We start from the raw sequence: 23803 nt of genomic DNA, 5'->3' as shown, positions 1-23803 counted from the left end.
ATGGATGTTAACGTGGCTTCATTATTATTAAAGGATAGCTGCACAAGCAGCAGGTAGAACGGACAGTTAACTCAATGAAAATATGTCTTTGAAGTGACTCAACTTTTATTACAAGGAGAGTATATTTTGAGATGCAGTGAAACGAAAAATGCCTCGATCCAAATCATCTTCATGATGCACTGAAACCACCTGTTGCGAAACGACTTTGGGGGAACGATTTTTTCGTTGAGGTCAAAAGCCTAGGGGGTTCTGCTGTTCTTCTTAAAAGCTTTGTCTGCAATGTTATCGCTCCGGATGCTCCGTACCCATTAGCTGCCTCTGAGTCTCCGCGATCCGAGGATACGAACCCATCAATGCAAAAAAAATGCAGCTTTCATGTGTTTTAATAGTTATAAGGCTTTGGTACAGGCTATTAATAGATGAATTTTTTCGGCCCAAAACACTCGTAGTCAATCTGAACAGTGTAGGATCTTCAGCGTTAGCAATGGAAGACAAGATCAGTGAAGGTGTAACCAGCTTTAAAGCAAAGATAATTCAGAGTGGTAAGAGCATTCCAGGTGAGTATCATAACTGGCCTGTGTACCTGGCGGTTGTCGAGAAGGAAAAGAAGCTGCGAAAACTTACGCGAAGCGCGCGCGAACGGTCGTTATTTCCATCCCATTCTCCTCTCATTTACGCGCCCCCGGCTGTTTTGTTTTGATTGTTATTTTCATACAAAAATCTTGTGACTACTTGGGGGCGCTTTGCTCTAAGAGGGTAAAAAGAGTGCTTACTCTTTATGTAATGAGACTGGCTGTATAAAGCCAGACACAAAGGTTGTCACGCACCGAAGCTTGAACACGTTAAAACACTGTTTAGCTCGACGTGGTTTAATAGATTAGTATTTTAGCTTTTTTTTATACCTGGTTCAATTAAACGTTTATCGGCTCCTGGCTTGAACGACTTGAACAGATTGATACCTAGGTCACGCATTGTATGAATGTCACGTAAGATATCATTGGCGTGACTAGAGTTAATGCTGTCAGCGGTTGTTCACTTCATAGCTGATGAAAATGTGGTGAAATCCGAAAGCCTGTTAACCCACGTGCAGAATCCAGAAACAGTTTTTACCTTTTTTACTCAGTTTTACCCGATAGAACCTTCTTATTGGACTCACTAAAACTTAAGCAAAGTAAGGTACATAGTTTAATTTGAAAAGACAAAGATTTCATCGCAAAATGGCTGCAAACGAAGGCACAAATGGGCACACGGAAGTTCCTTCCGACCTTGAAAAGAAAATTATCAAACAAATCGAGGTAAGCTGTAGGTTATTTTTGTTTTTATTAATTTGTTTTTCTGCCAAGAATCCCAGCGAATGGTTATTCACCTGAGAAGTATTTTAAGGCTAAACGGAATTCTACCATAAATGAAAAGGACGCTATTTTTGAACTCGTAACCCAATCCTTGCCAAGAGCGTTATAGTTCCAGCTTTGAATGTCAGCACTTTGCTTTTATGTGTTAACTGCTTATGCAGAAAATAGAATAAGCGTTAGAATGACTCTGCAGAGTTGCTACGTTCATGTATGCAGGGACGTTTTGACTATTTGTGGGGCCTACTGTACATGTACATGTATCACATATAAATTTTAAGAACTTTGTTAAAATCAAGTAGCTACAGTCACCCATGGTCAAATTGACTCGCGACAGAATAGGACACTTGTGCAAGTCTGCCTTACATCCATCTTAAATTGTAACAATCAGTGCAATGCAGCCAGTTAAAGGTTCCATTCATTAAGCAAGTTAGCTCATGATTATCGGTCAGAACAACAGTAAAACTCTTCAGTCACCCTAGCTAGTAGATCAATAACTAGGATGTTTTCTTTGAACATTCTGCCATGTTGTTCACTACTGTCTGGTCATGGGTTGAGAGGTTCCATTTTTTATCTGCACTCCTTAGAGTTGACAGGAATCTGAACCCAGGTTCTTTTTTTGTCGGCACCTTTGAAAAATTTGTATGAAGGGTCAAAATTTTGTGGGCTTCTTTGACGGAAAAATCCGAACCCCCCTGTTCAAAAACCATCATCCTTAAGGGGATGCGGATAAAAAATGGAACATCCCATTGACCCTGTGATTTAACACTGTGCTCATTATTAATAGCCTAGGGAACTGAAAGCAGTTCACTGAAATTGTCTAAAATACCTACCTGTATTTAACAAATCTGAAGATACTTGAATAAACTTGAATCTTCAGCCCAGTGTAGAGCAAAGGCAAAGCTTCCTGCTACTGCTAGAACCCTGCATGATCACTGTGTAACCCTGACAACCATTTGAAAGTAATACCAGACTGTAGCTTTGGTTTGGAGTGTTGGACCCCAGCCTAACGTCTTATCAGATGCTTAAATTTCCCCAGCTAAGTGAAAACTGGAAACTACCACCATCCCTGTTCAGGGTAGGGCTGTACCTGAAATCTATACTTCTCTCTATTGGTTCAGAGACTTGAGCTTAATTTGTTCAAAGTTATCACATCCTGGTTAGATGAGTTGTATACATAATCTTGTGTTGTCATGGGTGTGAAGGATATTAACCAATAGTAACATTCAAATTGTTGTTGCAGTTTTATTTTGGTGATAAGAATCTACCCAGGGACAAATTTCTCCGACAGAAGGTTGATGAAGATGAAGGATGTATCCTTTCATACCCATGTCCTTAAAATCACTTTTCAATTAACTAGAGAATACAAATACAGGGTAAGCTCTGTAGCACCAAACTCACTCAGTTGATGCTGATAGACTTTAACATTTTGCTTTCATTCTTCTCATGATTGCTTATGACACAAGGGAGAATTTATCACTCAATCAAATGCCAGTTTTTCCATATGTCTTTGTTTATATCCCATCCCCTTCATAATACCGTTTAGCTTGTGCAGGCAGTGTTCTCCTTATCAGGTGATAACCAGTAAAATTTACTGCTTGAAGCAACACTTCTTACTGCTTGCAACTGATTAAAGGTTTACTAAAATTAAATTGTGATCTGATCCTATTTTCACAAGGAAATGAATGAATATATGGAAAAGTACTAAAGTATACACAGCTTTTGTTTTTATGGGCCACTCATTTTGGAAAGAGAACATTGAAGAGAGAGTAAAATTATTAGAATCAAAGGTTTTTTTTATTGTTGTCTAAAGATAACAACGGCCAATTTGTGTAAAATAGGTATTAAAATGAGGGAATGACATTTCAGTAAGCTCCTGAATTTCCAAGTGAGGGAGGGCCATGCCCCGCCTCCCCCCCACCAGGAAAGTGCACCTTTGGTGTATATTTTTTGCCTTACTGGCCATGAATGGTCCCTTTCCTACTGATCTAAACTTTAGGGAGAACACAGCCCAGGGGCCCCACCCACATATTTTAATGACGGGGGGGTCCGAAGGATTTTTTTGGGTCTGACATTTTGGCCAAAAGGGATTTTTTTGGGTCTATGAAAGACGCCGGGATTTTTTTGGGTCGCGAAAACAAAACAAGGATTTTTTGGGGTATTGTATTTTTCATCAGCTCAAATCAACAATAAGATAAGCGCAATTTACTGTTTGTGTGGTATTACGGGATATTTCTGAGATTGTAATCTATTTGAAAAGTAATTACCGGCGCTCTATGCGCATCTAATCCAGAGAGAAATATTCAATAGGTCACATCATTCAAGGCCTTTCAAGCCAGTCATCAAGACCACAATGGAAACACTGTTTTCAAAGTAAACATTTTATGAATTAGATGTTTACTCGCTGATATATATCTATTATCAAATGATCATGTTGCTATGTAAAAATAAAGGCAAGGAAAACTGATTTTGTAAACTAAACTGAAACTGGGAGTCAATGCTGTTGAGTTCCAGCAAGAGCTAAGAGGTCCAGTCAGTTGTGATCCCATTTTTGTTGTATGAAGAAGTTCAGTTGAAAATATTAGTAACATAACATCAAGCTTGCCAAAGTGGTTTACGAACCCATACAAAGATGTGTCGCTGACTCAGTTATTTCAGAAGATAAATAATAAAATTTGCTGATGCAAAAACACTGAGGGATTTTTTTGGGTATGCTAAAAAAGTAGGGATTTTTTTGGGTAGACAAATTCTGAAGTTGGGATTTTTTTTGGTTTAAAATATGAACCTCTGTCGGACCCCCCCATCATTAAAATATGTGAGTGGGGCCCCTGGGGAACACAGTCTGTGCAGGTATATTGAGTGAGCAAAATAAAAAAAAAAACATAAAATGTACTCACTCTCTCTTAATTCAAATTTAAATATCTCAAGAAGATTAATATACAAAATAAAATATTACAGTATTATTTATTCTCACTGTAATCTGTAGTTTTCTTGACAAGACTTGCTATAAATCACAGGGGTGACGCTTGAGTGCCTAACAACTTTCAACAGACTTAAGGTAAGAAGCTCACATTTGTTTTATCTTGCCCCATTCTTTCTCTATAACAAGAAGATACCAGAAGGTGTTTACAGTGTATGAGGGATGTGTTGGTGTATGTAAGGGGTATTTTGACTGGAGTTGGACGGTTAAGTACATGGGTTGGTACTGACAATGGTGATAGGAGTGGAGTTCTTCAGAGTGAAAGCAGATAAATTATAAACAACCAGCCCAGTTGTTAAAAAGGTGGATAAATCTCTTTATTACATAAACACCAATGAAATACCAAGTGAGCTTTCGCTCGAAAACTTGATATCTTCACATGTGAAAATAACATGTTATCTTCACATGTGAAAATATCACTGTTGCTGTGGCTACATATAAATAATAAATAGCACCTTTCACACCAACAAACTATTTAAGTAAAACGGTTTGGTATTTCATTGGTGTTTATATAATAAATAGAACATTACATGGCCGCTTGGACATACGAAATTTCTCTTCTCTTGTTGAAAAAAATATTTCACTCGTTCGCTGCCCTCACTCCTGAAATATTTTTCAACACTTGAAGAGAAATTTTGTATCTCCTCTCGGCCATGTAATATCCTCTATATCTAGTAGATGGCACAATGGTTTCCCTGATACTTTTATGCTGAATAGTGATCTATTTGGTGGATAGTGCTTTGCCACGTTTGGCCTAGAGACTGACAGAACCATGATTTTTAGGCTCTATCAACAGATACAGATGCTATAGCCAAAGCTCTCAGAAAATCAGAAGCTGGCCTGGTTGAGGTACGTTACAAATGTATGTTTAAATACCGGTACATTGCTGCTCTTGAATGTAGTTTCAGTAAGATGTATCAGTGTTATTTGTACATGTGAATTTAGACTTGTTGTGTATTTATAAAGGCTGTGTGTGCTTTCAGAAATATTATTGTAAGAAGCAAAAAATCTTTGAGCTTATAACACATGTTCAACTCTCTTGACCACCCTTGGAGCATGACATTGTGGTTGTTTATGGGAGGTGGTTGTTTTAAGGAAAAATCAATAAAATGTAAGCTCAAACTTAACTGATATAAGAGAGAGTTTTTTAATAACAGTATTTAACTGAGAGAAAAAGCAGTTATTTACAACATGGTTGCTTATCGGAGTTGGTCACTTATGAGAAGTGGTTGCTGTGAGAGAGTTGAGGTTGAAGAAGTATTTTTTTTAAAAAAAGTAAGGTTTAGCAAAAGTATTAATTGCCTAGAAATAAACTGACTTAAGGTACTGTATACCTGCCAACTCTCACGCCTGCGGGTTGAAAACTTCAATCTCACGCCGGCTTACAATTGCGGGCCAATTTCTCACACCTGATTGAAAAATGTGAGTTGTTGCCGTCTTGCTTGACACAATTTCCAAAAATATGTTAACTCAGACCCATGTAAGGAACGACAACCATGTGTATAATGAATAAATGACAATACCTTCCTCGTGATCTCTGATTTTGTGGATAAGCGTTTTCTCGATAACTTCGCCTTCGGCAGACTTCGGACGTCTTCGGACTTCTTCAGAAGACTTTGGACTTCTTCGGGAATCTTCGGAAATGATCGTGTCTTCTTCAAAAATCCCAGAAATCCCAGGATAAAAATCTCACGCTTATATCTCAGAAAAAGTTGGCAGGTATAGGTACTGCTATACTTCAATTCTGTCAATTTACAACAGTACAGAAAGTAGCGGCACTGTAAAATACTATTTTTATTTTTTTAGGTCAGTGAAGATAATAAGAAAGTAAGAAGAGCTACAACAAAACCTCTTCCTGAGGAAACTGCAGAAGCAAGATATGATGCTAAAACCAAAACAGTTTACTGTGTAAGTTTTGTAAAGCAATATGCTGTTCAATTATACAGTGAAATTGGGGTAACATTAAAACCGTATAACAGCACAATTGCTTCTCAGTTTCAAAAAGCTAGCCAAATATGCCAAAGTGTTTTATCTTTTATTAGGAAATCATCTGTGCACCCCTACAGACTGTACATATACTTCTATACAGTCAGCAGGCTGCACTCCTTCCTATGCAACACCAAATTTTTTTTTTGTCCCAGTGACCGGGCTCTAGATCTTGAACTGCATATAACTCATATCAAAGAGTAGGGGGTTATTTTCACAATTCCTTTCGTTTTCTCTATATTTTAAATGCTGTGCAAATCATTGACAATGCATACCAATGTAGTTTACACAACATCTGTCATGTAACCTTTATTAGGATTTCAAAGAAGCTTATAATGAATAACCATTTGAGTCTTTTTTAAATCTTCATTGTTAGTTTGGTTTAATTTCCTTGCAGAAAGGTTTCCCTGCAGAAACAACTATTGATCAACTGGAGGAATTCTTTTTAGATAAAGGAAAGGTAAAGTACATGTTTAATTCTTAAATCTTAGACCTGACTTTTCCTTTGTCAGTTTAGTCGTAGCATCAATTTTGGTACGTGAAATTGTACATTGTTATTAGTATTCTTATAACCAGCCAGTGGACAGAGTGGATCCTGCGTTCAAGCCTCTTAAACACTACTTTTTGCCATGATTTACTTGTGTTCCTTTTTTTTAAACTGTTGAAAGGCCGTGCTGATCAAAATGAGGAGAGGCGAAAACCATTTATTTAAAGGATCTGTGTTTGTTGAATTCTCCACTGTCGATGAGGCAAAGGCATTTGTGGCAACAGAAGCACTTAAATACAATGAACAGGAGCTCATTAAAATGATGAAGTAAGTATTCTTCATTAATCAGGAAGAGTTGTCCCTAAAATGGCTTCTCTCCTGACAGTACACTGTATGTTTGTGTAAAGTTTCAATTGTTGGCAGGTACTATTAATTGGCGGAGTAGGGTGTTTGAGGGGCTGGGATACCCCTATGCTATTGATACATGTAAATCCATCACACTGGGCAGGAGTATTATCTGAAGTACACTGTACTAATGACTTTGAAACTGACAAGAACAAAATACTACCTGAGGGTTACATTCATATTTCATCTTAGTAATAAAACGTGCTGTGGTTCCTCATTGCCTTTCACCTGTAAACAAGCTCTCTAATTTTTGTGAGAGAATGCGCTTGCATCTCCATTCACATGTGGTTCTGGCATGAATTCTTGTGACTCCCCCAAATGGATAGCTTTCTAGTAGACTGCATTGCTTTTCAACCGCAGTTCTTGCAAAATTGATGGAACTTAATTCATTTTATCACACAACAGAAAAGCTACAACTTTTTTGAGTGTTTATCATGAAAACAAGGGTCTGTGTAAAAAAAATACATGTAATGTTGAAAACTTGTATGACTTTTAACAGTGTTTACCAGTTATCCCCCTGTAATAAAAATGTCATTAAATGTCACAGTCTGTCAGTGGACAGGGGGTTCAAACCTCCTGCCTCTTGTGCCCTGCATTCCCTGCTCCCATCCTTTTTACTGGATCCCTCCCTTGAGCTATCTTTCGATTGCAAAATATTAAGCATTGTTGTGTAATTTTCTTTATTCATTTCCTGCCCTCTTATAACGCCTAATTCTCACTCTTTCCTCTCCCACCCCTCCCACCCCCAATTATCCCCAGCTCCTATGCCCCTGTCTACCCCTACTGTTCAGTTACTAGTCAGCTTAAGCAAGGACGTTTTTGAACGACGCACGTCAACCGGAAGTGGACTTCTTGCATTCTAAGGCAATGCGTTTGCCCAAATTTTCGGGCACATTGTCTCTATAAGAGTAAATACACTTAGCAAGACAAATCTGGTTGCATCAAGGTATATTAGGGACCTTCAGATTCTAAGATGAGTACGACAACGAGTGCGAGATTTTCTCAGTACTAAGTAATAATAATAACAATCTTTTAATAGGATGCTCCATCACAAGAGTGGTTTACATAGAGGTCCTAATTACGAGATGTATATTATATAATACAATTAAAATATAAAAAGGTTAAGCTAAAATCGATATATATTAAAAAAAAAAAAAAAAAAAAAAAAAAAATTCAAGCTAAAATCCAGTTACAGAAATAATTAAAACATACACACTACAAGTACTCAATTATAAAAAGCAGAAAAAAGACACTTCTTAAAAATTGGAAAACTTGCTGAGTTTCTTACAGTTCTCTCTAATTCATTAAAGTCTTTGAAACAGTGGTACCGCGAACGTTGTTTTCCCCAATTATATTTAATTTTGGGGAGCTTGATAGTATCGTTATTGCGCGTATTGTAGGAATGTATATCACTCTTTCTTACAATGTCCAAAGAATGATTAAGTTGGCCATTAATACACTTGTATGCATATATACATCGATGACATTTCCTACGTTCTTCAAGATTCAGCCATCTCAAGACAATCAATGCATCGGTGGATGAGGAGTGAGGTGATCTATCTAATATCAACTTAGCTGCTTTGTTTTGGAGAATTTGCAATTCCTTCATAAGTGAGACATTGTCCTTGTCACCCCAGACTAAATCAGCATAATCAAAAATAGGTAGCACTAAGCTATTATAAAAAAGTAACCGGGCATCATAAGGTAAATAATACTTAATCCTACGTAGAAGACCAAGGTTTTTATTAACCTTACATGAAATATACTCAATATGGTCGGACCATGTGAAAGTTGAAGACAACATAACTCCCAAATATTTAAAACTACTTACAGAATTTATATCAGTGTCAAAAATAGATAACGTGAAAGAGGAAATACCAACAAGTTTCCTATTACTGCCTATAATCATGGATTTCGTCTTAGTAAGATTTAAAGTTAACTTATTTCCATGTAACCACTGGGCAACTTTCAAGAGATCATCATTTAGTGCCTCTTCTAACAGGTGTGGCTCTTTAGCAAAGTAGTACAGGACCGTGTCATCAGCATACAAAGTCACTTCGCAATTCTTTATAACCAGCGGAAGGTCATTAATATAAACCAAGAAGAGAAGCGGTCCTAGAATGCTCCCCTGTGGTACCCCAAAGGTCATCGGGAGAGGGTCAGACACAGCATCGCTACAGGCAGTCCGCTGTTTACGATGATTCAGGTAAGACTTGAACCACTGTAGAGTGCTGGGCGAGACATTGATAGCCGACAATTTAGATAGCAAGATCGTATGGTCAACGGTATCGAATGCCTTGGTCAGATCTAGGAACACTGCACCGCACAGTTCTCCACTCTCCATATGCAATAGGACCTCATCTGCAAAACTGGTGAGAGCCGATGTTGTAGACAGTTTGGGACGGAAGCCAAATTGTTTGCTTGAAAGGAGATTATTTGAATTCAGAAAGTCATAGAATTGGGAATGGACGACTTTTTCCAGAATTTTACTCATTGTTGGCAGAATAGAAATTGGGCGATAATTTGACGCATCTCTCCTATCTCCAGTTTTGAAAAGTGCAGCCACTTTCGAGCATTTCCATATTTCAGGAAAATTGCCAGTGCGAATAGAGAGATTCAGTAACTTGGTGATCGAGGGACAAATAGCACGCGCGCCATACTTTAAAAGTCTCGCACTGATGTTGTCCAAGCCAATAGCTTTATTTGTCTTTAGAGAAAGCAGATGCTTGAGTACTGTTTTCTCATCAACTTCGTCAAGCGAGAAAGACTGTAGCATCGTGGCCGATCTGACTGGGAACATAGCAGCAGCTGATATTTTATTTGCAAGACTTCTGCCAATGGATGAGAAATAACAGTTGAGCACGGATGCAATAGAGGCTGGGGTGGTGTGTTCAACACCATCAACTACGATACATTGTGGGCTCGAGGATTTAGTCTTGCGCGAAGACACCTCATTCACCGCCTTCCAGATCTTTCCTGAATCCCCTTTAGCCTCTAAAATCAAGTCACAATAATACTTGGATTTTGCTGCCTTGACTTCACGATTGACCCTATTTCTTAACTTTCTATAGCGAGCCCAGTGAAAAGCAGAATTGGTTTTCACGGCTTTACGATGGTGAAAATCACGATCCTTCATCACCTCACTGATTGTATCATTCAACCACGGGAGCGGAACACCTCGTATTCTTCGCCTTTTCACGGGCGCATGCAGGTCAGCTATTTCAGAAAACAAGTGATTCCAAATAAACACGGCGTCGTCGATGTCTTCCTCGTTTTCAATGATGTGCCATGGGACGTTATTCAAGTCCGCTAGGAAGGTGTTCGCATCAAAGTTTTTATAAGAGCGGTATTCAATTGTCTTCGGTGGTGCCTTAATTACACCTGCTTTTAAAACACAATAGACGAGGTAGTGATCACTCAGCGAAACAGGAACAACACCGGAGTCATTGATGCGGTGATCATTGTTCACTAAAATCACGTCAAGCAAGGATTGACAGGTTTCCGTCACTCGGGTGGCCTCAGTAATGAGTTGCGTAAGATCGTGTGAAGTTGCAAATTTTTTAAGCTCTTGTTTTTCTTTCTTTCTTGAAAATGGCAGCATATTTGCATTTAGGTCGCCAAGAAGCACGAAATCACATTTTTCCAGGTTAACTTTCGTCATAGATATCTCCAAGTTTGAAATAAAGTTCGCAAAGTCAAAACCGGGGGCTCTATATGCACAACAAATCAATACTGGGCGACATTTAGTGCGCGATAGCTCAATCCATAGACATTCATTTGCGGCTGAGTAAAGATCATTCCTAACACGAAACGGCAAGCCTTCCTTTACATAGATTGCTACTCCACCAAAACCTTCTTTGGCTCCAGACCTATCCAGGCGAATGCAATTATATCCTGGAATAATAACATGAGAGTCTTCATAGCAGTCATCCAGCCAAGTCTCACTGAGTGTAAGAATATCGATCGTTCTGTTATCCAAACCCTCCAGGCGCAGCGAGTCTGATTTGTTCCTCAAGCTTCGAATATTTAGATGAGCAAGCCTCAATCCTCGTGAACTCCTAACATCCTCCAAACTCCTATATCCAGGGTTGAGTTCAACATCTCCGGCAAGCGCTATTAGAGCCAAGGCTAGAGAGCCATGAAGTATAAGCTTGCACGTAATAAAGCCTTTCTGGAAAGCTCCGACTGCTTGGTGTTTTGCTGGACGCCGTGCCAGAGAGTGAAAAGATTGAATTTTAATCCTGCAAGCTTCTTGGGAAGCAAAATATAGGTTGCTACTATTGCTTAGTGGCTTCGTTGATGATTTGTTTTGTTTTATGCCATTCAAGATAAGAAACAGGCAGAGCAGGAGGCCAAAATTAACGGACAACGTGGTAACGCGTCCAGCCATCTTGGATTCACCCGTTTTTTTGTAGCTAGGGCTTAAGCGTGAACCAGCGTCATTTTGGCGGGAAAACGTGGTAGCCGTTGTCACTCTTGTACGAGTTTTAGCGAGAATAGAGGATGTTAGCATCAACAACGAGTACGGGTAGGAGAACGACTTCAAGCCGTACTCGTACTCGAAGTCGTTTTCTCAGCTTTCTATGTTAGCGATGACACCGAGTTCGAGTTCATAGAAAACAAAATTATGGGATTCCGCATGATTGGGCGCCAAATTTGAGTCGAGGTAGCGCTTCCACAACAATTTCGAAATCAAAAAAATGACTCTAAAAAACGTTCAAGACTGCTTCTTAATCGATTTTTCGAGTTAACTCGAAGGATGGTTAGTCGCGGTCTTAAAACACGCTAAAACCCATCAAATTCAACACAACAACCACACTGGATAAAGAAGTAAGTATTCTTTATTGATATCTTCGACTGTTGGGATATTTTCGACCAAGTTATATATTTCGTGAGCCTGCGAGGTTTGTGGAGAGACATGCAACATTCCCGGGTAAATGCAAATTTACTCTGTGTAGGAAATATCGCGTTCGGTTGCTTTTCCTCCCCTTCAAAAGGAATGTTATAAGGAATGTTCAAGATGATAAAGAGAGGCTAGAAACGAAAAGAAACTGCATTAAACGATCGGAATTTACCTTTGAAAACCAGCTCTTCCCAGTCGTTCTACCCACTTCGAGTTTTTGGTGAGAACTCGTCGTAGTTCAACTTGACAGGACGACTTGAAAACGTGGAGATGCGCAGAACGGATGCGCAGTACGCAAAATCGCTGATCTCGTTCTAGAACTCGTACTCGTTGTCGATGCTAACATCCTCTAATGTCAAAGTGGGGAAAACAAGTTATCAAATGTTAGAAGTTTTATCATTTTGCGATCGGGAGAGGGTGTAACCTCCTTCACTAAAGGTAACAGTGCTAACTTTCCAAGTGAAAAATGGTAAAATGAAGCTTTTCGGGGAGTCTATATTTTGAGAATATGCGAAAAAACTTGAAGTCAAATCTCGTACTCGTCCTTGAATCTAAAGGTCTCTATTAAAAGGGAAAAGGGCTCACCTCTGTTTGAGGTGTGTCTGTGGCTCAAAAACGCTTTTGCCTCACCTTCCTACTGACAGAGCAAGGCCTTTGACAAGTCTTTTGCATGGTATAACTTAAGTTAGGGTTTGAAAGTGATTTCAATTATTAATGTATTTTAAAGGGATTATTATTACCTTATCACAGGTCTGACTACTTTAAAAAGAAAGAGGAAGAATTCAAACAGAAAAAGGAGAAACAGAAGTAAGCCATTTTTTGCTCACCATTCAGCTGACCATCTACAATCCCGGTCATAATTGTTGAAACGCTAGCCGATTTTTGACCTCCTTCCCTTTAAATGTTGATTTTCAGGAGGTATATTCTCAAGTAAACCCGTCAAACCAACACTGGGGGGAGAGGGGGGGGGGGGGGGGGGGGGGGGGAGAAAGGGGAGCCACATGTGTGCTGTCTATACGACACAGTCAAGTCTCCTGTGTTTTTTAGAAGTGTTTCAAGGAAGTATGACCGTGTCTGTAGGCTAACAAAGGGGGCAAATAGGACTTTAAAGAAATGAGCCCCAGGTTGCGTTTTTTAAAAGTAATTTTCAGAAATACTTACAGAACTTCTTTACTTTACGTTTTAATAAATTAGAGAAGAAGAAGGCGAGAAACAGAAAGAAACAAAAGAGGAAAAGAAAGATGAAGACGAAAACGAAGAGGTATACTGGCTTGAAATTGGAAATTTTTGTTGGAGGTTATTCTCCCCATTAGTGTCATGTGTGGAGTAGAACGGAAATAATTTTTCATGTTTTTATTGATGCTTAAAACGGCCTTTTTCCTTACCTACGCTTTGTTATTTTGTAGGAGTCTCTAAAGTATGATAGCGGATGCGTGCTGCATTTTAAAAATGTGGGAGAACAAACGTCGCGAGAAGACCTCAAAGTATGGAGCAGTTTGATTTTCTTGATTTCTTGTGAACTCAGATCTTTTTGCGTTAATCTCACGATGCGCTCTTTGCATTGCTTATATAGAGCCTGTTTGGAGAGCACGAGGATATCGCGTGGGTTGACTTTACCAGAGGAGATAGCGAGGTTTGTGCACGGCTCATTCAACACTGTGTTTTCACTTTTCAAGTGGGGCAAAATTAATCGCTTTACATTTGTATCACATTATGCTCAGTACATATTTCATAAACACAAGAGGCTCCTAGAGTGGACGGGAAAACAGGAGCTACAGTGGATTGTGTTTAAACTGACTTTGAATTGTTAAGAGATCAGATGAAACACGCCAGCGAGTGTCTCAACAGACTTACCAAAAGTACTTTAAATTTTTTTTTCCGGTTGGTGAAGTGTGTCAAATAATCAGTTTTTTTGAACGAGACTTGATAGGAAGCAGTGTTTCCGGGTGATCAACTCGTCGGAATCGAAATCGGTAGCGGGTACCGATGTGAATCCCGATCTGGTCACTCACTGGATTAGTTGAGTTCAACGTTTCGGTCATGCTTGTTAAAAACCACGTTCAGTGATTTTGCCGGTCTCCGTAGTGGCACTATCTCTCACCAGTTAAAAGAATTTGGGACATTTGCTGAATATAGGGGGTCGTAATTTCAAAACGTGAGAACGTTGTCAGTTGTCAAGTGACGGCATATGCGAATAACTCTCAGTCTCCCTCAAGAACTGACAAAAAGACATGGTATCCACCATTGCTGCGAACCACAAATAGTTGAAACTTTGCCAAAGTCTCTTTTAAAATGATGTATTGGCATGTTTTTTTCTTTTTGCGTTAGCAGACAAGAATAGTCACAGCTCGACTTTCTCAAAAAATGAATGCCGGAATTTGGTGTTTCTTCCGCCCGTTGGGTTACTAATATTGTTATGTTTGTATGTATTTATTTTTTAAGATATTATTTTTTACATTCTCTCAAAGAAGTCATTCCCTTTGCTTTGTGCTCATGAAGTCGAACTCTTTCTTTTTTTCTTTTAAAGGAATAGCTTATCTCTTCACAGTAGGAATTTCCTTTGCTTCGTCTTTATGAAGTCCTTCCCATCATTCCGGCCTCCTTTTCAGACGTGCACCTAATTGGTCATTACTATTAGTATTGTAAATGACGTGTGTACTATCTATTTTTATATTGTAGGGTCATGTTCGTTTTTCCAAAGAAGGTGGAGCTCAGCGAGTCATTGATGCTCTGAAGGCAAAAGGTGATGGGAAAATTGCCATCAGAGAGGCGGAGGCAACTCTCCGGGTACTAGAGGGTACGTTAGTAAAATTCTCCTTTTCAGAAACGAAGAGTACACTGAGCCGAGTTGACTCTCGCAGAGACTTCTAGGACTGTTACCTGGGATAGCGGAAAATTAGCCAATAGCAGAACGGCACGATCCCAGAAGTCTTTGCAAAAGCTAACTCGTCCCAGTTTCTTTGTCGAATGTCATCAAGTCCTGAGACTTTTTAGTCAGCGGCGCAACGAGTCGCCGTGTGTAGTGACCAACTGTTGACGCTTGAAGTTGCTACGCACGTGATGATCACGTTATAAGCAGGCAGCCAAAGACTGATTACCAAAATGGTGCTCTTTCTCCTTGGGACCAGAGCGCGTGTCGCATTCCTCGCGGATGGCGATTTTCGCGCTTGCTTGCGTATTTTAACCGCTTTACTTTTCCTGAGAAAAATGTAGGCCAACTGGAAGTCTCAACTGCGTATTTTTCTTGTTTTGGGAGAATTGCCTTGTAATCTATTGACGTCTCATGTTAATATGTTTTTCTAACGCGACGCCTGGTTTCGTAGGTGATGAAGAGAAAAGTTACTGGAAAAAGGCTCAAGAAGATAGAGAAAAAGCCAAACAAAAGAAAGGTAATGAAACACATCCTTTGAACATTGTAGTTAAATAATGGTAAGGAAGGAGGAATAGAGTTTTAAAACATGGCGCCAGTCATCCCCCCCCCCCCCCCCCCTTGCAGCCAAGATGTTTTACTTAGGAATCAGTTTTGGCTTAAAAGCGAAACTCTGCTGTCGTTGTTGTTTACATTTTTGGTCATTAGCATTCGAGTCAGCCCATACATGGCTTCACCTCATAAACAAATAAATTCAGCTGTTAAACATTCATGATGGAGTCACAGAGTGATGGGCTCTTGATATATTTCTTTTCAAAAATAAGCGTGAAAAGGCGATGAAATTTTAAGATGATTTATTTTAATATATTTTACTCTTACAGGGAAGAAATTTCGTGGAAATCAAGGTGGACGCTCTGGAGGCGGCCGTGGACGCGGAAAACGCAGAAGCTTCGACAGACAACAAAACAAACCAGGCCAAGAAAAAGACGATGAAACGCAAAAAGCAACGCACACGCGGTTCGATGACGGAGAACCAGCGGAAAAGAAAGTAAAGACTGAAGAAGATTGATGCGTCGGTGGAGACTTTTTTTTTACAGGGATTGAAATTTATTTATGTTTTTATCGATAGATCCATTTTGTTCTTCAGTGCAGTCCTTTACAACTTTTTTTTCTCAATACTCTTTGGGATTTTCGAGTTCTAAACTAAAATAGAATCTCTTGTGTGGTGTGACTGACGGAGATTGTCACTGTAGAGTAATAACACTTCAACGGTATCAGCACCCAAATTCTGCGCCTCAAATGTGCGGACCATCCTGTACAGTTTACTTAACACCAACGCACTGAGGCACAATGTTTTATTTTGAGTAGTTACTCTCTTGTTTTTTACTGTCGGACAAAGAAATTTTAAAGGCCAGAGAGTCCAAAGGTTATACCTTATAATGAACGGTACCAAAAGTGCGTAAGCCTACGTACATGTACTAGTTGTAAACGAACGATGACGCTTGTATTTTATCGGTCAGTGGCCAAGATCATCCAGTGGATAATGTCCTTGAAGAGTAAAGTTTGCAAATCAGAGCACATTACTTGAGAAATCTGTTCACTTTGTAGTATAGGAAGTAGCTCTATTATTTTAAGATAGAGCGGTTTTCATTTGAGTGTCGAAAAGTAATTGGTTTTGCACTTTCTACACGATGCGATTGGCTTAAAAGATTCGCGCCACCTTTTCATCCAATCAGAAGTAAAACCAAAGCCAATTGTGACGCGCTCGCATGCATTTTCCCGCGCTTTGCGTCAGCCACATGTAATTACTTCGAGTTTTGATTGGTTCAATGCATTGTCTGTGTCCTATGTGATTGGCCAGAGTAATTACTTTGGTTTTGGTTTTACGACACTCAAACGAAAACCACTCTATAGCAGCTGTAAATCATTGTCTTAGAAGCAAGCAACATCGTTTCAGTTATTGTATTGCTCTTCTCATTGTATCGAATTAATCTCGTGAATAAGCGTCCTTTCATAGCGCAGGGCCGGAGATCTATCTTTGACTATAGTACCTCCCCCGAATTTGTTAGGGCACAGAAACGAGTCAAATGGATGGGGTGTGTGTGGATTTGACCCGTGCGCGAGGGTTAAGCTAATTTATAACAGAGTCGAGGAGAACGTCGGTGATTTCCGCTGGTAATACGTAAAAATGAAACAAAAACTGGTGAAATCTAGATCGGCTCACCATGACTTGAAATGACTTTACGTGCGTTCTTAAGCCGATTTAACGTGTACTGCTCTGACAACCGTTTGTGCACATACCTAAATAAAAACAATGACCAAGTTAGATACGCAAAAGTTCTTGTAATGGTGGCACCATGGGACAAACTTAAACCACTGAAAATTGGCCTCGGATCATCTGAGGCGTTTTTTATCAAAGGCACTCCAACTGTGCCTAATGAGGTAAATGGATTTTAGACTTTGATTTTGGGAAGTTATTTAGGTACAAACTATTCTTAGTCTTAACTGACAGATGTCACAGAAAAACAAAAGAACAAAGGTGATTGAATTCACAAACTCACCAGTCATCCATGGTTGCACGAGAGAGAAAAGAGGAATTTTGAAGCCTGGGACGAGTCAATGATGAGCCGAACAAAAATGGCGGAGGCAATCAGTGGCAGCCAGGGCGGATAAAGGTTGGGCGGTGAAACGAGCGCTCCGCTCTTCATTTAATGTGTGATGCGGAGTAAGACTGGCACGAGCGCTCTTTCCGCGCTTCCGGTGCGCTTCAAGGCAGGCGAAATTTTGCTTTTTGCAAACCGGAAATCCTATTTTCTTTCTGTAATTTCAGGCTACAATGTTAAATAGATAAATTCGTTTCATAACAATATCAATAAACAGTTTCATATGTTTGTGTCTGTACGTCTATAAGTCAAACTTGTTGGTCGTATAATGCCAAAATTTGAGTTTAATTTGAAAGTGTTGAATACCTCCTCCTTCCACTAAATATCACCTAATCGTCTTTCGCCGTTTCGTTTGCAAAAGCTTAACACTTCTTAACCTCAGTTTTTACATATGTTAAAGGGGGATAAATTTTATATAACATATCAAAAAATTAGATTGATATATATTGATATAGTGGCGTTGTACTTCTTCAAACTTTGCTTCTCGGGTGCAACGCGACATGACGATTCGCGCAATGCGTTTCAAATCCGGCAACCGCATGAAAACAAAATTTATTGAGGTTAGTTGTAAGGTTTTTTCTCCGTTTTTCTCTCTAAAACAAAAACAAGGTAAACAGTTAAAGATGAGGGGAAACTAATTTTGAAGTTTCGAAGAAACAGAAAGACGTATGAGATGTTTTTTTCAAAATTAAAAGGAAGGATGATGGTGATTGAAATTAGCATAATTGCACCTTGCACGAGCTGCACGCATTTATAAAATACACGTCATCTAGTTATGAAAAACGATCTGCTGTCTTTTATTTTTGCCATGGATGACATGGATGAGATTTTCCTTTGTGTTTTAGACAGTACTTTATTGTTTTTGTTTTGGAATAACATCGACATTGGCGAGTAGCAGAACGCAAATATAATTCAGTGGTAGAGTCATGGAAGTAATAAAAGAAACCCTTTGAAAGAGATGTTTATCTACTCCAACTAAACCTCCCGCAAAAAAATAGCAACATTTGCCTCCCGGAGACAGCGTACCAGCACAAAGGAACGAGGAAGAAGTGTACGAAAACAAATCAAGCCGCCATGATTCTGTGACAGCGTTAGTGTCTAATGTACAAACCACATCGCAAGCCCTGACCGAAGTCGAAAACAAGCGACATTTCTAAGCAGAGTCCCAGTCCACTGCATCACACCTTTTTGCTCGGACGCGCTCGTTTCATCGCCCAATCTTTATCCGCCCTGGTGGCAGCGAATGCACAAGGATATACACAAGTTAGCTAAGTTATAGAGAGGAAGAAAGAATTTCACGGTTGAGTTAAAAACATATAATTGTATTGTATTAACAGATTTTCAACTCAAAAAAGGAGGGATTCCTCGCGATCACTCATTTTTATCGCATAAAACACTGACCTGAAAAAGAGGAATGAAATGGGGTTGTAAAACAAAATTGAAAAATGTGCTCCTGAAGGCAAAAAAAGTTGGCTCCTCCCGGTTTCCGCTTCCTACGGAGCGGATTAAACTGATGACTAAAAATGAAATGATCCTTGTCACTCTTTCAGCTCGCATCGCAAACACTGGTGTTCCGGTGTCAGATTCGTTTTAGCTTCTTTAACGATATTAAAACATAAGAAAGAGCTCTACTGTTGAGAACTGTTCAACTCTATTTACTTTTATTACCAGTTTTAGGTTTTTATCTCCGGATTTACACATGAAAAGCACAAATTCACTGCAGCCCATAGTGAAAAAACTACGCCTTTGGGATTCTCTCTCCTCCCCGCCCCCACCTCCCCCGCCAAAAAAACCCAAAAGTATAAATAGCAAAATTAATTTGGTGTGGCAACAAAGTGCTGCTGGCGTTAGTAGGGTTTGTTAAAATCACTTGAAATTGAGAAATAGTTCTCTTACATAAAAGCACTTATAAATTTTATTAGTAATACGCCGTCATAATGGTCGTTTTATTATTTTATGAAATATTAATATTGTACTATTAATGCAGTCAGGGCTATGTAGACCTCTATGTATATCCGACGCAGCACACTGAAACTGGTTTGAGAATTTTCTTGTCAAAAATTGATTAAAATAATGAAAATGAAACGGAGCGATAAAAATATCAATCACATTTGATTATAAAAAGCCGGAATGATCGCGAATTAAAAAGCGTCTCCAAATCAAAGGTTCAAAGCGGTCTCTCATCATGATACAATTCTTTATTCCTTTGTTGGTTTCGTGTGGATCACTTTGTTCATTGGCAACCACTATCGAACCTCAACAACAGAATAACAGCAGCTTGAAAAATTCATGTGGGGTAAGTCATAGTAGTTAGGAAAAAGTGTAAAAGAGCTAAGGCGCGTAGAAACAAATCAATTTCGTTTAAATCGTACTGGAGTATTGCTTGTAGGGAACTTAATTTCTTTATATCAGAATTGTACGCAAAGCAAAATTTAATCCATTACTTTCTTTGGAGTAGTATTTAAGTTTCTCTTTAAGTGAGGGCTCAGATCTTGCGGTTGGGTGAACGAGAAGCCATTACCAGGATCACAGAGGAATTTTTTTCGGCACAAGTTTGGGATAGCTGGGTGGCTAATTACCGAAGTGTCTTTTTTCTCAGTATTACCCTACCTTGATATTGGGTTTCTATCTAACCGCGCTGGCTGGGTTGTCATGTTACTGATGTAATCAGCAATTAACGTGCAGCGATCGTGGTAAAGCAAGCACTTCCGATTCTAAAAACCAAGCCATCCTGACTCATGCTGATCTGTCCCTATAAACAGTGAATGCAAGCGGAGGAAAATAAGTCGGGCGTTTCAATAATTCCCTTCAAGAGTAAAACAGTAGGGAAGGTAAAGGTATTATAAACATGCTCTCCCTTGAAAGAAGCAGTGGAAATTTATTTCTAGGTTTCCCGCAAGAATGATAGCTAGGCTAGGAGGAAATCTAGGTTAGCTTGCGATATAATCCACGTAAACCTTACCTTTCATTTTGGTGTTAATATTCAGCGAACAACATTTTATGTCGGTACCTTCATTATCCGCGAAACTCCTGCTTTAGCTGCTTAATTATACTTCTAAAATTGTCCGATTCGTATTTGGTTTTGTGGAATTTAAAGGGACAGGTTCACGGTTAAGCGCATGCTCATTATTAAATTCCCGGATTAAATTACGTTTTTCCAATTTACTATTAATTCTATCGGTTAATAATCCCACTCTCACGTATCTCAGCGATCTCAGAGTCTATTTCAAAGTAACCTGAAGTAGGATGAAGGAGTACCAAAATCGCAGAAAAGTCAGTGGATTATGCCAACACTACCAACGTTGAATTCATTGTTGACGCGACGGTTTTATCTCATGGTTGATTAATTTACAGCTATTTGCAATTATTTAAGTTGATCAAGTGCAGGTGACTGCCAGGGGAGTATGCAGATAACAAAAAAAAAACAAACAACAAATTTTATTGAAAATTGGAAAATAACTAATTACATTACTTTCCCACCCGCAAATAGCTTATGAACTAATCGAGGCGGGGGGAGCTGAACACAATTTACAAAACAAGATTTATATATAGATGGACTAAATAACAGTGAAGACACACACGGCCGTCCATCTTAACCACATCACGTGGTTCGACCGCAGACCGCAGATTGGTTCTTTGACAACATTATGACATGATCACATTGCTTGCATAGACGATACAGCACGTCACGACAACCAAACAGCATTTTGATAAATGAGCATGCGCTGAACCGTGAACCTGTCCCTTTAACCGACGCTTTTTTTCCTTGTTCTTCTTTGTTCTTTATAGAAATTCATAAAACGACGTGGGTTTCCAGGTATTCCAGGATCAAATGGCATGCCAGGAATGCCTGGTATGCCTGGAATGCCGGGGCCGCAAGGTCCACAGGGAAAAGAAGGAGCAAAAGGTCAGACTGGTGACAAGGGAGCGAAAGGTTTTATGGGATCAAAAGGAGAGAGAGGCCACGAAGGGGTTCACGGGAAGAGTGGCCCGCCAGGAATTATGGGGATGAAAGGAGAGCCTGGATCTGTTGGAGCTGCAGGAAAGAAAGGAGACAAAGGAGAGAAAGGAGAACGTGTGGACTGTAGTTTCGCTGGTCCCGTGCCACAAACTAACTGGAAACAATGCGTGTGGAAAACAGGCGATTTAACCGATGATGGGAAAATAAAGGTAAGAGATAAGGACTTTAAACCCTTTAAACCCTAAAATGAAAATTCAGATTCTCATTTCTCATTTCGCTATACGTTTCCTATAGAAGTAGTAGGGAGAAGATATTGAAGTATCAATTAGATTCACCTTCTTTGATCACTTCTTTAATTCTCATGACCATTCTATTTTACAAGGCAGTAAAATTACATAGGGAAAATTTATGCACATCACACTTTTAAGGGCTTTTAAGCCTTTCAAAAGGGTTAGCTAAAGCCTATTCCTGTCTGTAACCACGTGACAAGGCAGCCCTTTTGGTTGTGTGTTGGTGGTCAATACAATAGAATTTTTTCTCGAAGAATTTACATGAAAATAGGGTTTAGTTCCCAGTTTGTTCTTAACCCTGACTCACCATCAACTTGGCCGCCGTGAAGTCACGTGTAAACCAGCAATAAGTAAGATACCTCACGTTGTATGAATTCAAAGTGAAGTTCTTTGTTTATTTTTGGTCCAGGAATGCTCGTTTACAAAGCTGCATTATGATTCAGCACTCAAAGTCTCATTCCAGGGAAACACGAGAGTCAATGGCGCTGGCAACAAATGTAATAGGTGGTACTTCAAGTTCAATAATGAGGAATGCAGTGGACCAATGACAATTGAGGCTGTCGTTTACAGCAAATGGCCATCCGGAAAACCGAATCTGCTGCATCACCGATCATTTGAGGGCTACTGTGAGAATATTCCACGGGGAGAAGTAACAGTGGAATTGTGGGTAGGCCAATGTGATGGTGGCTATACCTTGGGTGAAGCTACTACTGGCTGGAATTCAGTGTCCCGGATAATGATTGAAGAAGTACCCAGGCCCCAGTCTTAACGAACGACTTTTAAATCCTAATTGACTCTTAACCCTTCACTAAGGTAACGCCAGGCAAATTTTGAGTGATGATTTATAAAAATGTAAGGTTGTTCATGACAGTATGTTTTGTTTAATATAAAAATAGTAGAACCGTAGTAAAGACTATTTTATTGTCGCTATTAGAAGGCGTGAAATTTCATTAAATGGTGGTGATGGCAAGGTCAATCAGTTCGATTGATGGTAATTGCTCTTCTTGTTCTGCTGTTTTCCCTCGTGGGGTTTAATCAGATGGTAGCTTTGCTGTCCGCATTATATTTGGTTTCAACATTTTATTGCCCTGAAGTTGGTGTTATGGTAAACCCTTGGAGTATGATTGCTGAGGCATTGAATTCATGTTTGAACGCCTCTTTTCTCCACAGAGGCTTCAGCGGGTAATCCAAAAAAACTAGCGATAATAAATTCCCCTACCCACCGTCCCCCGCGCGCTTTCTTTTTCCCTCTCCCCATCCTCCCCTCCCCCTACAACACAAAGAGGCCTCTGTGCAAGACAGAGTTTCAACCCAACAGTCCACGTGTTCTGTAGTTTTGATTTTCAGGGCAAATTGTGTCAAACACTTTTACCACTTTTTTATTTGTAGTATGGACAAGTAAATATAAATAAACCGGTCAAAACAAAAAAGGAAACAGTTTTGATTTCCTTTAATGCTAGACGTATCTCTCGATTTCGTCTCGGGAATGTGTTCCAAACGTGACTACTTTCAGTGATCACAGGGGTCTTGCCTTTTTCCTTCTAGAATCTTCTCCTCCGTTGTGAAAAAGCTAGAGACTCAGTAGCAGTAACAGTAACAGTCAAGTGTTTTGATGGCCTAATAATAGAAACACATAGCAGAAATAAGAGCTTGATTGTCTGTTAACTATGTAGGAACAGGGGCGGATCCAGGATTTTTTTAGGAGGGGGTGCACTCGTCTCTTGCTCTACTTCAACACCAATAAACCACATAGTTTTTTTTTTTGCAGAATACCAGTTGTATTAGAAAACCGCAGGTCATCTCGGGTGTGTGTGTGTGGGGGGGGGGTTGCGCACCCCCTGCACCCTCCCCCTAGATTCGCCCCTAAGGAACGACATAATATATGCGCATCGAGGTTGCTTTGTCATACA

At 39.5% G+C, this 23803-nt stretch overlaps 2 protein-coding genes across 2 annotated transcripts; both read left to right on the top strand.

Annotated features, from left to right (window-relative positions):
- Positions 1 to 1029: 1029 nt before the first annotated feature.
- Positions 1030 to 16579, top strand: LOC140924132 (lupus La protein-like). Its single transcript, XM_073374151.1, has 14 exons — positions 1030 to 1295; positions 2593 to 2662; positions 4367 to 4407; positions 5113 to 5178; positions 6136 to 6237; positions 6713 to 6775; positions 6984 to 7129; positions 12861 to 12917; positions 13305 to 13371; positions 13517 to 13594; positions 13684 to 13743; positions 14790 to 14907; positions 15434 to 15499; positions 15861 to 16579. Exons 1-14 carry the CDS (start codon positions 1218 to 1220, stop codon positions 16046 to 16048), a joined length of 1200 nt encoding a protein of 399 aa, XP_073230252.1. The 5' UTR covers positions 1030 to 1217; the 3' UTR covers positions 16049 to 16579.
- A 3265-nt stretch (positions 16580 to 19844) lies between these two features.
- LOC140925154 (collagen triple helix repeat-containing protein 1-like) lies at positions 19845 to 22744 on the top strand. The gene is made up of 3 exons (XM_073375111.1): positions 19845 to 19938; positions 21432 to 21812; positions 22303 to 22744. Exons 2-3 carry the CDS (start codon positions 21480 to 21482, stop codon positions 22660 to 22662), a joined length of 693 nt encoding a protein of 230 aa, XP_073231212.1. The 5' UTR covers positions 19845 to 19938; positions 21432 to 21479; the 3' UTR covers positions 22663 to 22744.
- The last annotated feature ends 1059 nt before the right edge of the window (positions 22745 to 23803 follow it).

Source organism: Porites lutea, chromosome 14 (assembly GCF_958299795.1).
Source record: "Porites lutea chromosome 14, jaPorLute2.1, whole genome shotgun sequence".
In the NCBI taxonomy this organism is placed as follows: Eukaryota; Metazoa; Cnidaria; class Anthozoa; order Scleractinia; family Poritidae; genus Porites; species Porites lutea.
This window is presented reverse-complemented; position numbering and strand designations above follow the sequence as displayed.

Excerpts from the sequence above, each read along its gene's own strand:
- LOC140924132 (XM_073374151.1), top strand. The coding sequence starts at position 1,218 with ATGGCTGCAAACGAAGGCACAAATGGGCACACGGAAGTTCCTTCCGAC. Across the intron at positions 6,238-6,712 it reads AAACCAAAACAGTTTACTGT|AAAGGTTTCCCTGCAGAAAC; the intron begins GTAAGTTTTGTA and ends ATTTCCTTGCAG. Across the intron at positions 6,776-6,983 it reads TCTTTTTAGATAAAGGAAAG|GCCGTGCTGATCAAAATGAG; the intron begins GTAAAGTACATG and ends AACTGTTGAAAG.
- LOC140925154 (XM_073375111.1), top strand. The coding sequence starts at position 21,480 with ATGCCAGGAATGCCTGGTATGCCTGGAATGCCGGGGCCGCAAGGTCCA. Across the intron at positions 21,813-22,302 it reads CCGATGATGGGAAAATAAAG|GAATGCTCGTTTACAAAGCT; the intron begins GTAAGAGATAAG and ends TTTTTGGTCCAG.